Consider the following 13,031-nt stretch of genomic DNA (forward strand, 5'->3'; position numbering starts at 1 on the left):
ATAAAGAAGTGCTGTACAGCAGTTAAAAAGAGATTCTGAAGCTAGATTTCCTGGGTTGGAATCCTGACCCCACTGTATACTTGCTATGTGGTTTTGGTCAAGTCCTTGCAATTTTGTATGCCTCAGTTTTCCCACATGTAAAGTGGGGATAGTAATAGGTATCTTCTAGGGCTGTAATAAGAATTACTAAATTAATATATGCAATGTTTTATATATGTAAAATATACAGTAAGTTCTAATAAATGTAAGTGATTCTTTCACTCTTCTGTCTAAACCAATCATAGCTTCAATTCAGAATAATTTTTTTTTCTCAAGGAAACAAGGTGTCCCTATTAATAATGAAAAGGTAACATGGATATCCAAGACCAGAGATACCACAGAAAAATTATATAATTGTTAAAGAGCCAATATTAATTAAACATTGAGAGAATAGTGTTCAAGTTGGTTGGTCCTCAAGATAAAAGTTCACAATTGAGACAACCAAGTATCTAAGAATTTTGTCTGGTATACAGGACACCCGTAGCCCCCTTCTGTGAACTTACTCCAACTTATTTCTCTGTTATGGGGAACAAATCATACCAGGTGGGTTTATTACTTCCATTCCCATAACCTTCTGGAAAAGTAGACAAAAGCTAATGTTTAAATCTGATACTGAATTATCTTCAGTTTTTCACAGAATTCAATTCTAAACTTGGATCAGTGAGTTTCCAACAAAATCAGTTTTCTGGCACCCATGGCCATGGGTGTTGATGTCAGACCAGGAGGTATAAATAGCTGTGGATGAGAGATGTTGGTCACACTCCCCAGTCCAGTTCTAGGGAGCAGCCATGAAGACCTTCATCTTCCTTGCCCTGCTGGGAGCCGCTGGTGAGTCTATAATAAGAAGTAATTCTGTGTGTGTCCCTGATATTTTTGTTTGCAGTTTGTACTCTGAACGACAACAATGAATGTGGAATAGAAACTTTTGTACTCAAGAAGCTTAAAATATTGAAATGACAGTGTATATAGTAGTCCCTTATATTCTGTGGTCCCGACATCCACTCCCAGGTGGTGCCTTAAGCCACAGATAGTACTGAACTCTATATATACTATGTTTTTTTCACCACATATACATACCGATGTTAAAAGTTAATTTACAAACTGGGCACAGGAAGGAATTAACAACAAAACTAATAATAGCTTAGAACAATTATAACAATGTACTATAATAAAAGATATGTGACAATGTTTTTCTGTCTCTCTCAAATATCTTATTGTACTGTATTCACCTTTTTTTTAATTATTGTGTTATGTTAGTGACCACACAGTACATCATGAGTACTCATCTTTCTCATCTCATGTGAGATGATAAAATGCCTACCTGTCCTGATGAAGTGGGGTAAATGTTACAGGAATTGTGATGTGGTTTTAGGTGAGTAATGACCTTCAGAAGATACATCAGAAAATGGATCATCTGCTTCCTGACTCTGGTTAACCAAGAATAACCAAAACCAGCATAAGGGGAGGGACTACAGTTCTACAAAACTTCATACATAATTCAATCTCCCTTGTGGGGGAAAGATGATAGTGAGCAAGAGTAATTAGTGCAGAAAGTATAAAGAGACAGAAATTGCCCTGAATTTCAAGGTAAAATCTATGGAGAAAGAGATAAGAGGAAAGGATAGTTAACATTAAGGAAATGTTGTTTTGACCTTTCTAAGCATTTGAAGTTAATCATTGGGAGATAAAATTGGGACTAGTGACTAATCTTGGGCTCACTGAAGAGGCTATGAAGGTCAAAGCCAGAGTCTCCTCTATACCAACAGACATCTTCACAGGGATCTTGACAAGTGAAGCTACTTCATTTCTCATGAATGAAAGCTAGGGGCTGGGTTTTACAACATCCTCACTAATGAAATCTCTCTGGTGAAAAATAACGTATCATTTAATCATCAGAAGAAAGAAAAATGTCTATTTCTGGCTTTTCATACTACTGAATTTTATACAAATCTTATAGTGAAACTTTCCTGAATTGGATGAGTATAAATTCAATGCATTAGTCTATACATGTAGAAATATCTTCCCCAAAATTACTTTAAAATACTTCAACAATAGGGTATGTATAATACAATCATTAACTTTGGGAGCCATACAAATCTTAATAATTCAGTGGGCAAATTTTAGAATGCTGGATAAATTTTAAAATGTTAGAAAGAAAATGGAGATAAGGGGAAATGTTGGAAAGGAAACAATATAATATTCTGTTAAATCATGTCATGAAAATTTGAGGCAAGAACCAAAAGAAAAACTGGGGGAACAAGAGTACAAAACTCCCAATTCCTTCTAGGCTGGAACATTCTTAGATGGCTTCTAAAAGGTTCCTTTGTGCTATGTCATGGGGTTATCTACTCTATACAAACTATCATAAATAAACTTAAGCATGGCTACTGCAAACTTTATTGAATCTATTTGTGTGACGGTTGAGCAAAGTTTTGTTTGAAAAGTATTCTTTATACCCTTAGTAATGTTCAGGGCATTTATTACATCAAGAGTCTCTGATCCAGGTGTGTTTTTGTGTGTGTGAGGGTGTAGTGTATACATTTTAAAAAAAAGTATGTTTATCAAATTTAAAGCATAAATTTAAAAATTAGATACTTATAATAGTATATGTTGGGTATGTTTTAAAAATAGAATAATGAGATTTTGAAAAAATAAAATGTAACAATTATGCTATCACCATTTCCTGATTATGTGTGACAGGAAAACATCTTCTCTTTTCTGGCTCATCTGCAAAAACTTAGCGGTAAGTGGAAACTACAAGATAGATCTGATCTGTTTAACTGATTTTAAAAGTTTCCACTTTTCCTTGTCAGTTGCTGTCCCCATTGAGGATGATGACAAGATCGTTGGGGGCTACACCTGTCAGAAGAATTCTGTTCCCTACCAGGTGTTCCTGAACTTGGGCTACTTCTTCTGTGGTGGCTCCCTCATCAATCCCCAGTGGGTGGTGTCCGCAGCTCACTGCTACAGGCCGTAAGTAACCAGTCCTCACCTCCCTGTTCTTTCAGATCAACTCATGCCCAAGCACTGCCAAAGAACACTCAGGGCAAACTACATAGTTATGCTTGAGGGTCAGGCATTCAGATCTAGGAGGCTAATCATTCCTCCCAGGTACTGAATAATGCATGGAGGGAATTTTACATGGAAAGGTAAACTTAGAGTTCCCTGATGTCCTTCCAAATGATGGTACTGAAGACATGGGGTGGGAGGAACTAGTGAGTGATGAGGAATACTTAGAACTAGCTTAAGAACATGAATCCATAAATATTCTTAATCATTACAGCTCAACCAGGGGGGTAAAAAGGCATATGGAGGAAATAATCCACATGAAGCTTCCAGTACAAGATTGAAAATAAACACAGTTCATTCTGCCCCCTTAAATTTTTGTCATATCTCTGATTCCTGGTGCATCTTCCCAGAATAATACGTAATCTCAATATATAATATATGTAATCTCAATATATAATAATATGTAATCTCAACCAGAGGAGGAGTAGCAAGTACTGAGGAGTCACCTCCAAATTCCTGTTCCACCTGCCATCATATTATTGGCATCACTTAGTCTTGGGAACTAAACATATTTAACTTTCTAACAAGAGGGTGGGCCTGTGAGTCTGTAGTGGTCGGGACACCCATGTAAGAGTTACCATCACCTGCACCATGTCGGGTAGAGCTGCCTTAATGCACAATTTTCTATGTGTGGAAATGCTTGCAGAGTATAGCGTGCATGCTGATGTTCATGACTGGAGTGAACTGGGAAAGGGGAAAAGCTCAAGTTGTCCTTAAAGAACTTTATGTCCTTTAATCCAGCCAAATCCAGGTGCATCTGGGAGAACACAACATCGCAATTGTTGAGGGTGATGAGCAATTCATCAATTCAGCCAAGGTCATCCGCCACCCCAGATACAATGAACAAAACTTTGATAATGACATCATGCTGATTAAACTGAGCTCACCTGCCACCCTCAACTCCCGTGTGTCTACTATCTCTCTGCCAAAATCCTGTGCGGATGTTGATACCCAGTGCCTCATCTCTGGCTGGGGGAATACCTGGAGTTTTGGGGGTAAGTGTCACCTGGAACAAAAGCACCAAGTCTGGAAATCCTAGAAGTGAAGGACATATAGAGGTTCAGTTAGTCTAAATTGTCACTCAAGGCAAGTTTCCCAGAGGATGGTTTGTAGATATATGGAATCTTAGGAAGATGCTTTTTCTGGAAACACAGCAAAAATGAGCCATGATAAAGATGGCAGATATTCAACTGAAATGTGATTAGTGATTTGCAAAGAAGTAGAAACTGAGGAGGTAAGCACAACAGAGGGACTTGGTACAGCCTAAAGCAGAGACCTGCTTGAGAAAGAGTCTCTAGATTTAAGATCTGTAGTCACTGATGCTAACGTCAGAGAGAACAACTTGTTGATTAAAACTGTTTGGAAGTCATTCCAGATAACAATTGTTCTTTCAAAATAGAAGATACTGGCAATCTGAGAGAGTAGCGAGGGTGGGGAGGGACGGGGGGGGGGGCGGGGAGATTGAAAGAAAATTTCCAGGATTCCTGTGGGAAATACTTTTCCATTTTTGCTCTCATGCCCATCAGAAAATTTTCCTGATGACCTGCAGTGTCTTCAAGCTCCCATCCTCTCTGACAGCACTTGCCGCGATGCCTTCCCTGGGAGGATCAGCAGCAACATGATCTGTCTGGGCTACATGCAGGGTAGAAAGGATGCTTGCCAGGTCAGTTTCTTTGCATACCTTCCAGTCAAACATCATGCCATTCCACAAAGTTTCCCTCCCCAAAACACAGATTGAAAAGCTGTGTTAGGGATGGCTTATAAGGGACCTTGGACAGATTTGGGATCAAGATTAATTTTCTTTTTGAGACATTAATGGCTAGGACCAAGAGTAAAAAGATACACAGAAGATGATGTACAAACAGGACATCTAGGAGCCCTGCTGAGGAGCAATATTGTAGAAGGAAGCTTTCTGAAAAAAGGCACAAGTAGCTGGGCAGCATTGCATTCATCAGTCCTCACCTCTTCTTGGTCCTGCATGCCTGCAACTAAGAAAAGAGCAGAACTAGGAGGAGGGAGAAGAAAGGAGAGGCATGCAGTCAGAGATTGAGAATTGGATTTCCAAGGGAAGGGAAGGTGCTTCCTAGAGAATTAGCAACCTGGGAAAAGAGAACCAGGGTAATGGAGAAATTGCATTTTGCCTTTATCCCATTTTGGCATAGTTGGGAGTTCTTACTGCCTCTTCCTTCTTGCACAGGGTGACTCTGGTGGCCCTGTGGTCTGCAACGGAGAGCTCCAGGGCATTGTCTCCTGGGGCATTGGCTGTGCTCTAAAAGGCAAACCTGGTGTCTACACCAAGGTCTGCAACTACGTGAGCTGGATTCAGGAGACCATTGCTGCCAACTAAGCATGTAAGCACGTGTACTGCTCTATGCACCATTCTCTAGGACAATTTCACTTCCAATGATGCCTGAAACTGTATCTAAAATAAAAATGTATATTCCACATCACATGTGTCCAAGAACTGTCCTTGCTTTGTATTTATGAACTTTCTCTCCAAACTCTCTGCTGCTTAAGAGGGTAGACATGGAATTGAACAATTACACAAGGAATGAATTGGAGAGGTTATAGCGTGATTCATTATGCCTGCTCAGAATGAATTTAGTAATCACCTACTATCTGCTAGGTATAAGCATGGATAAGCTTAGAGGTCACTGTTACCATCACATTTTTGAACAGAGAATGACACCAAGGTGCAGAAAGTGAAATTCAACTGCCCAAGTCCTTCTGCAAACTCATAGCCAGGTGGAGACTAGGTCCAGTTGTTCTGATTGCTGATGCATTGCCACGCTATGACACCACAGTCTTCTTTTGTGCTCTAATCTATCTGAAATTCTATGAGACTAGATGAGGGAAACCACCAGGTGGAGAAATTTTTATAGATTACTGATTTCCTGCATTCTCCTAGGTTTTACTGACCTATGTGTTCCAGTTCTCTAAGATCTTTCTTGTTTTCCCAATAGGGTTTTATTGCTATAATAGCCATGATGTGTGCAGGTAATTTGTGCCTCTCTTCCACCACCAGCCTCCCAAATCTCAGGCCAAATAATGTAGTATTTTGAACTCTAAGAAAAAGGAAGTGCAAATGCACGTATATTTGTAGGAAATAGATCTATTACACCAAGTTCATAGAAGATTTGGCTACAGAGTTGGCTTGGAGTACAAGTCGTAGCCCAGGATTCCTGTGCATATGCAGTATGGATCCAGGAAAAAGATATCATGGGATCTGAGCATGGAAACACTGGAGCAGGTGGAGGAGGTTTGAAAGGGAGAAGTGTTCCCAAACCTCCTTAATAAGGTGAAGGAGGGATCTTATCTTAGTCGGGTTAGACTGTTAAAAATGCCATAGATGAAGTGGCTTAAACCACAACTAATTTCTCATGGTTCTGGAGGCTGGGAAGTCCAAGATCAAGGTGCCATTGATCTACTTCTGGCATGTAGACAGTGGCCTTCTCACTGGGTCCTCACAGGGCAGAGAGAGGGCTCTAGTCTCTCCTTATGAGGACACTAATCCCATCACAGGGGTTCCACCTTTATGATCTCATCTAAAGCTTGCAAAGGCCCTGCCCCCTAATACCATCCCACTGTGGATTAGGGTTTGAGCACATACATTTGGTGGAGGGACACAGTCATGCAGTCCATACTGGGTATCTTGGAAGAGGAGAGTATGGGAAGGTACACACCTCACTACTAAATCTCTATTCTTCTGTAACTCTGGATGGCGTGTTCATAGGGAACAGTCCTGAGCCCTTAATATTGCCTGGTCAGTGCCACCAGGATGGAGCCCAAATTCCTTTTTTTTTTTTTTACATTAAAGTCTTCTAACTATTTGATCATAACTAAGCTGTCCTGTCTTATTTCCATATTTCTCATTGAATTGCTTTTATGTTTGCATAGAGTCTAAATTAATTTCATACATGACTCCTCTTTGTTAAAATAGGTAGCTATAGATCTACCTTAGCTAAACACCCAAGGCCTCTGTGCAAAAACAAATGAGCTGAACGTTTCTCCTGTTTCCTCTGAAATGCTTTCTATTCCACTCCATCGCCACCATCAGTATAGGCCTACCCACCTGTGCCCAAGTAGAGGGCAGATTCAGAGACCTGGCCGGCTAAGTGAGACAGATAAACGGTGAGAGATCAGGGCAGGCCTGAAGAGAAGTACGGGAAAAAAAAAAAAAAATCCCACTTCTTAATACCATTCTATAGTCCCTTTTTAGCTTCTCTTGTCACTTTCTGTCTCTTTTTAAAATCTAACCCTCTGTAATTTGTATATTTACATTAAACTGTAAAATCTGTGCACTCTCTGACCCAGAAGCTTCACTTCTAGAACTCTATCCTAATAAAACATGCATGTAAAAACAAAACAAAGCATACATGGGAGGGTAGCATTTAGAAGTCATTCGGTTGCAAGGACTAGAATATCCAGCTCATTAGGTCTTGCATTAATGGACTCTTAGAAATGAAGAAAGCTTCAGCGATGTTGTGATTCAGCAGTGCGAAAATGTCAAGGACCCAATTTACTCCTGGCTCTGCCCTGTGCATTACTCTCATTTACTGTCATTTCTGTCACTTTATCCTAGGGATTAAGCCTTGTGATCAAAAAGCCCTCAGGGCCCTACTTTCTCTAGTCTGAATCCAGGGAAAGAGATAAACAAAATTGCTCCCACCAGATCTAGAAACTGTCTTTCCCAGATAGCCCCAGCAGACATCATCATATTGTATGTTTTTATCTGAATCTGGTCATTTGCACAACTCTGAGCCAATAATCAAATGGGATTATGCTAATTAATTCACAAGGAAGTGATCTGGCATGGCATCAGAGCAAGGGGTGGGCTTTTCATGCTGCAAGAATCTAGGCCTACATGGTGTGTGTTTGGTTAACTGAGTATTTGTAAGACTAGTCACCAAGAGGAGAGGGTGTGGATGGAAAGGAGGAGGCCACAGTCTCCACTAGAGTAATCTAGGGTGCTTGTCGATATATTGTCTGTGAAATCCTGAAAACCCAGAAACAACTCAAATATCCATTTAACAGAGGACTGAGTAAATAAACCTGGCACATCCCTCAGTAGAAACAATGTAACTATTCTGTTGATTTATTCAACCACTTAACAAATACTTACTGAAAACCTACCATGGGCCAACACTTTTAAAAATGCACTAAAGATACAACAGGAGAAAATAGGCAAAACCCTACCTTCACGGTGTATGTATTCTCATTGGGTAATCAGAAAACAAATAAGACTGAATAGATTGCTGTTCCATGCAAATGCTGCAGGAAGAGAAACTGGATAAAGGGGAGGCTGACTGGAAGGCACAGACCTGCTTCTAAACTCCAGTGGATGTTTGAACAGTATGAGGTTTGGGGCATCAACATCCTGCATAGTCAGAAATCCTTGTGTAACTTATGACTTCTGCAAGGCTTATCTACTAATAGCCTACTGTTGACCAGAAGCCTTACTGATAACATAAACATTTGATTAACACATATTTGGTATGTTATATGGAGTATATACTATACTCTTACAGTAAAGTTGAGATAAAGTATTTTAAGAAAATCATAAGGAGGGACTCCTGGGTTGCTCAGTCATTTCAGCGTCTGCTTTTGGCTCAGGTCATGATCCGTAGGTTCTGCAATCGAGTCCCACGTTGGGGTTCCCTGCTAGGCAGGGAGTCTGCACCTCCCTCTCCACTGCTTCTCCCCTGCTTGGACTCTCTCACCCTTTCTCTGTCAAGTGAATAAATAAAGCTTTTTTTTTTATTTTTTAAGGAAAATCATAAGGAAGAGAAAATTTACTTGCAGTTCTGTACTGTAACTAGTCCACAAATAAGTGAACCCATGCAGTTCAAGCTCATGTTGTTTAAGGGTGAACATTGTAATCAAAGAAACACATAAAAAGACCTATGAAAACACGGGCTCCCAGGTGGCTCGGGTGGAAAAGCAGCTGACTTGTTTTTTTGCCTTAGGTCATGAACTCAGGGTCCTGGGATCGAGCCCCGCATCGGGCTTAGTGGGTCATCTTCTTGAAGATTGTCCCTCTCCCTCTAATTCTGTCTCTGCCCCATCTCATGCTCTGTCTCTCTTGCTCTAAAATAAATAACTAGATCTTGTTTTTTTTAAAGACTTATGAAAACATACTGTAATTTGAAATAAGCCACTTTATAGAGTCAGAAGAGATATCTCTCACCGACATATATTTACTACAAATAAATCCTTAATTCATAATTCCATAAGATCCAGGAACGACATGGTATCTTTGGAGCAAAACTAAGGAAATATATAAAGAGGTAACAATCTGATATTAGAAACAACTACCTAAAGTCAAAGGTGTTTTTTTTTTTTTCCTTGCTATGTCTAATCATAGTACAGACAAGTTCAGTTACCTATCACTTTCTCCTGAGAACTCTGAGATGGCTTTCAACTGTCAGCCTCATGGTTATGACCTTTTGTAGCTATGTAAAAGAAAGCAATATCTGCACATAGAAGTGCAGCTCCTTGAGTATTTTTTTTCCATATAGGATAGATAGCTTTCCATAAATATTTTTTCCCATATAGGATAGATAGGCTTGTGAAAGTTTACTTCGTATTAGTACACACCATAAGCCACTTGTTGGTTTTTCCATTAACAAGCAAAGAACTTCAGCACATGCTCAAGATGAATTCATTGGAGAAAATTTGCTTTAATAAGACAGATAGAAGCCTTTTTAATCCTAGAAATCTTATTTAATTCATTATTTAAAGGTAAACTATTATCGTCACTCATCTTTTATAGCAAGTGATTTTGGTATCAAACTAAAACTTTAAAAGCCTTTAGTTATACTTTTAAAGATTTCATTTATGTACATATGTATGTATTTGTTTATGTATTTGACAGAGAGAGCACAAGCAGGCAGAGTGGAAGGCAGAGGGAGAGGGAGAAGCAACTCCCCACTGAGCAAAGAGCCTGACCTGGGGTTCAGTCCCAGGTTCCTGGGATCATGACCTGAGCTGAAGGCCGATACTTTACCAACAGAGCCATCAGGAGCCCCAACTTTTCAAAGGCCTTTAAAAAATAAATATATTTAGTTACTATCTTGGTATTATTCTAGTTGTACTTTTAAAGGTCACTTAAGAAGTTCTGTCTCATTTAACGGAGAGAAATACAAGTCTTTACTTAATCTTGGAGATAGTCATGTATTCTGAGTAGCTCAGTCTAATCATCGTTTATCTGTACCCCATCTCAGCTATGGACTCTGCCTAACCATAGTCTTATCATATGATCCAACAATCGAGATAAAATCTTGTCTCTACACACAAAGCTACATATGGATGTTTATAGAAAATTTATTTGTAATTGGCAAAACTTGGTAGCAACCAAGATGCTCTTCTGTAGGTGAATTGATAAATAAACTCTGGGACATCCAGCCAATGGAATATGATTCAGTGCTAAAAAGAAATGAGCTATGAAGCAACAAAAAGACATGGAGGAAACTTAAGTACATATCACTAAGGGACAGAAGCAAACTGAAAGAGTTACATATTGTATGATTCTAACAATAAGACATTTTGGAAAAGGCACAATTATGATGTCAATAAAAAGAATAGCAGTTTCCAAGGGTCAGAAGTCAGGCAAAGCATAAACAGGCAGAGCCCAGAGGACTTTTAGGGCAGTGAAAATACTCTATATGCTACTCTAATGACACAAGTCATACTAAACTATGGACTTTGATGGGTAATAATGTGTCAGTGTAGCCTCATCCTTTGTAACAAGAGTACCACTCTGGTGGGGATGTTGGTAATGGGGAAGGCTACAGGGTATATGGGAAATCTCTGTACCCTCCTCTCAATAGTGCTGATAACCTTAAACTGCTTGCTCTTTTTTTAAAAAGTCAAAAATTATTAACAATTTTTTGTTGAGTGAAAATTATAAAGAATGGGTCGAGCCAAAAGTATTGCAATGCTGGCCGTGCTAACAGTGGACAACGCTAAGTGGAGTTATAATTAGTGAGTTTTTATTGTTGTTTCATATTTCTGCTGTTTTTTCCCCTATATTTTTATCAATAAACATATAATAGATTTTACAGAACAGATATATTGTTTGTTTTCAGTGAAATTCCCAGGCTGTTTACTTCACAAAACTTAGTCGTAGCCCTTACCACCTTATAAAAGTCCCATCACCCACATTCATGTCTGAGAAGGAAGCCAGCTGAGAATGAGTGCAGTGCAGGACAGGCTGGGATTATGGACCGGCTCCACCCTCATCCTCCCACATCTGTTCAGAGTCTCACATTCGTCACTGTGTGTCACGAGCCAAACACAGTTACAATAAGAGGGCAAAGTAATTTATTTTGGGGGAGAGAGCTATAGTAGACTGTGGACACCTGTGCTCCAGATGCCCTCATGGTGCTCAACAGCCTCAAATCGCTGACTTTAGGAGAAGCATGCCCAGGATAGGGCTGAGTCAAAATCCCAATTCTGTGAACCAGAGACATACTGAATGTTTAGTCCTTCTTAGTATTCAGGATTCATTCCTCCTTGTGGCAGAGGTGAAAAATACAATCATCAATATCATCACGACCAGTACTTATTAAGTTTTTTCAATATGTCTACATACTTTCAAGTAATATTCAAACCTCACAACTATCCAATAAATAGGCATGAATATTCCTCCTTACATGAAGCTTAGGATGTCAACAGTTTTCTTCAATGTAAGACAGCCATGAGTCTTGCTGCCAGGAATCAAATCCTAGAAGCTAGACCCCAGAGTCCATGCTCTTCACCACTATATAGGACTTCACAGAAATATTTGGACATTGGGAAAGAAAGGCATCCCCAGAAGCCTGGAAAATGTGGAGATACTAAAGTCATAGTCATTTCATTTAATAAGCATTACATAGCATTTCCTATTTCCCATTAGAACTCACTGTTGTAAATACTTTATAATTAGAAAATCTGAACAGATCAGTGAGGAGTACGGATTGACTCAGTAATCAAAAATCTCCCAACAGAGAAAACCCTCACTGGCAAATTCTAGTGAACATTTAAAGAGAAATTAACACTCATCCTTCTCAGACTCTTCCAAAAAAGTTGAAGAGGAGGGAACACTTCCAAACTCATTTTAAGAAGCCAACATGAGTCTGATACCAAAGCCAGAGAAGGAAGGATGCATCAGAGACAGAAAACTGTCTCTGATGGAACCCACTATTTGTCTCATATCTCTGCAGGGGTGGAAGGTAGTTAAGTTCCCATATAAGGCTAACTTAAAACAGGAGTGTAGCACATTGGAGAGTAATAAATGTCAAAGATAAAAACTGAACAAGTAAGAAGAATGATTTTATTCAGACTATTGCAGTAAGAACACCCCAGTTCCAAAGATCAGAGTGTCTCAGCAGGATGGTTTTGCCTTAAGACTTCTAGAGGGAGAAATAAACATGTTTACAGTGGGGAGTTTTGTAGTTGACAAAAACAACTGGTTTCAGTCAGGGGACTTCTCAGTCAGCTGAACAAAAAGTGTTTTCTCTGTGTTTAACCAGTTTCAGGGGAAAAAGGAATTCTAAGCTTAGCTAAACACTCATGAGACAAAGAACAGGGAGATGGGAGGGTCAGTTCTGGCCACCTTAGCAGGTGCAAGTGAAAGGGGAAAGTTCTGTGTTTGGTTTTGTCACAGGTAAACAAGAGTCATCCTGAGTTTTATGGGAGCCACAAGAAAAAGTGTTAAAGTCTCTAGTAACTCCTGTGCAGAAGGGTAGTTCTTTGTGGTAAGCCATTTCTCCGAACCCAAATTTCTGAGGATTTTTAACAGTCACTGTTTCTGGGAGCACAGGGCTCAGATGAAGTTTAACATGTCAGAGGAAATCCAGAGATTCAGTCTGAGTCCTGATTTTGCCAATAACTTCCATGAGGACCACAGCTTCCTCTTCATGAAAATGGGGAGCAAGGGATGG

At 39.6% G+C, this 13,031-nt stretch overlaps 1 protein-coding gene and 1 long non-coding RNA gene across 2 annotated transcripts in view; one reads left to right on the forward strand and one right to left on the reverse strand.

The window, feature by feature from the left end:
- LOC309844614 overlaps nucleotides 1-13,031 on the reverse strand; it is a 106,338-nt gene that overhangs the window by 65,558 nt on the left and 27,749 nt on the right. The gene's annotated exons all lie outside the window — the stretch shown is intronic.
- Nucleotides 715-5,558, forward strand: LOC309845347 (serine protease 1-like). Its single transcript, XM_082693194.1, has 5 exons — nucleotides 715-867; nucleotides 2,853-3,012; nucleotides 3,850-4,103; nucleotides 4,635-4,771; nucleotides 5,306-5,558. The coding sequence occupies exons 1-5, from the start codon at nucleotides 828-830 to the stop codon at nucleotides 5,453-5,455; spliced, it is 741 nt and encodes a 246-aa protein (XP_082549320.1). The 5' UTR covers nucleotides 715-827; the 3' UTR covers nucleotides 5,456-5,558.

Source organism: Mustela nivalis (genome assembly GCF_964662115.1).
Source record: "Mustela nivalis genome assembly, chromosome: 12".
In the NCBI taxonomy this organism is placed as follows: domain Eukaryota; kingdom Metazoa; phylum Chordata; class Mammalia; order Carnivora; family Mustelidae; genus Mustela; species Mustela nivalis.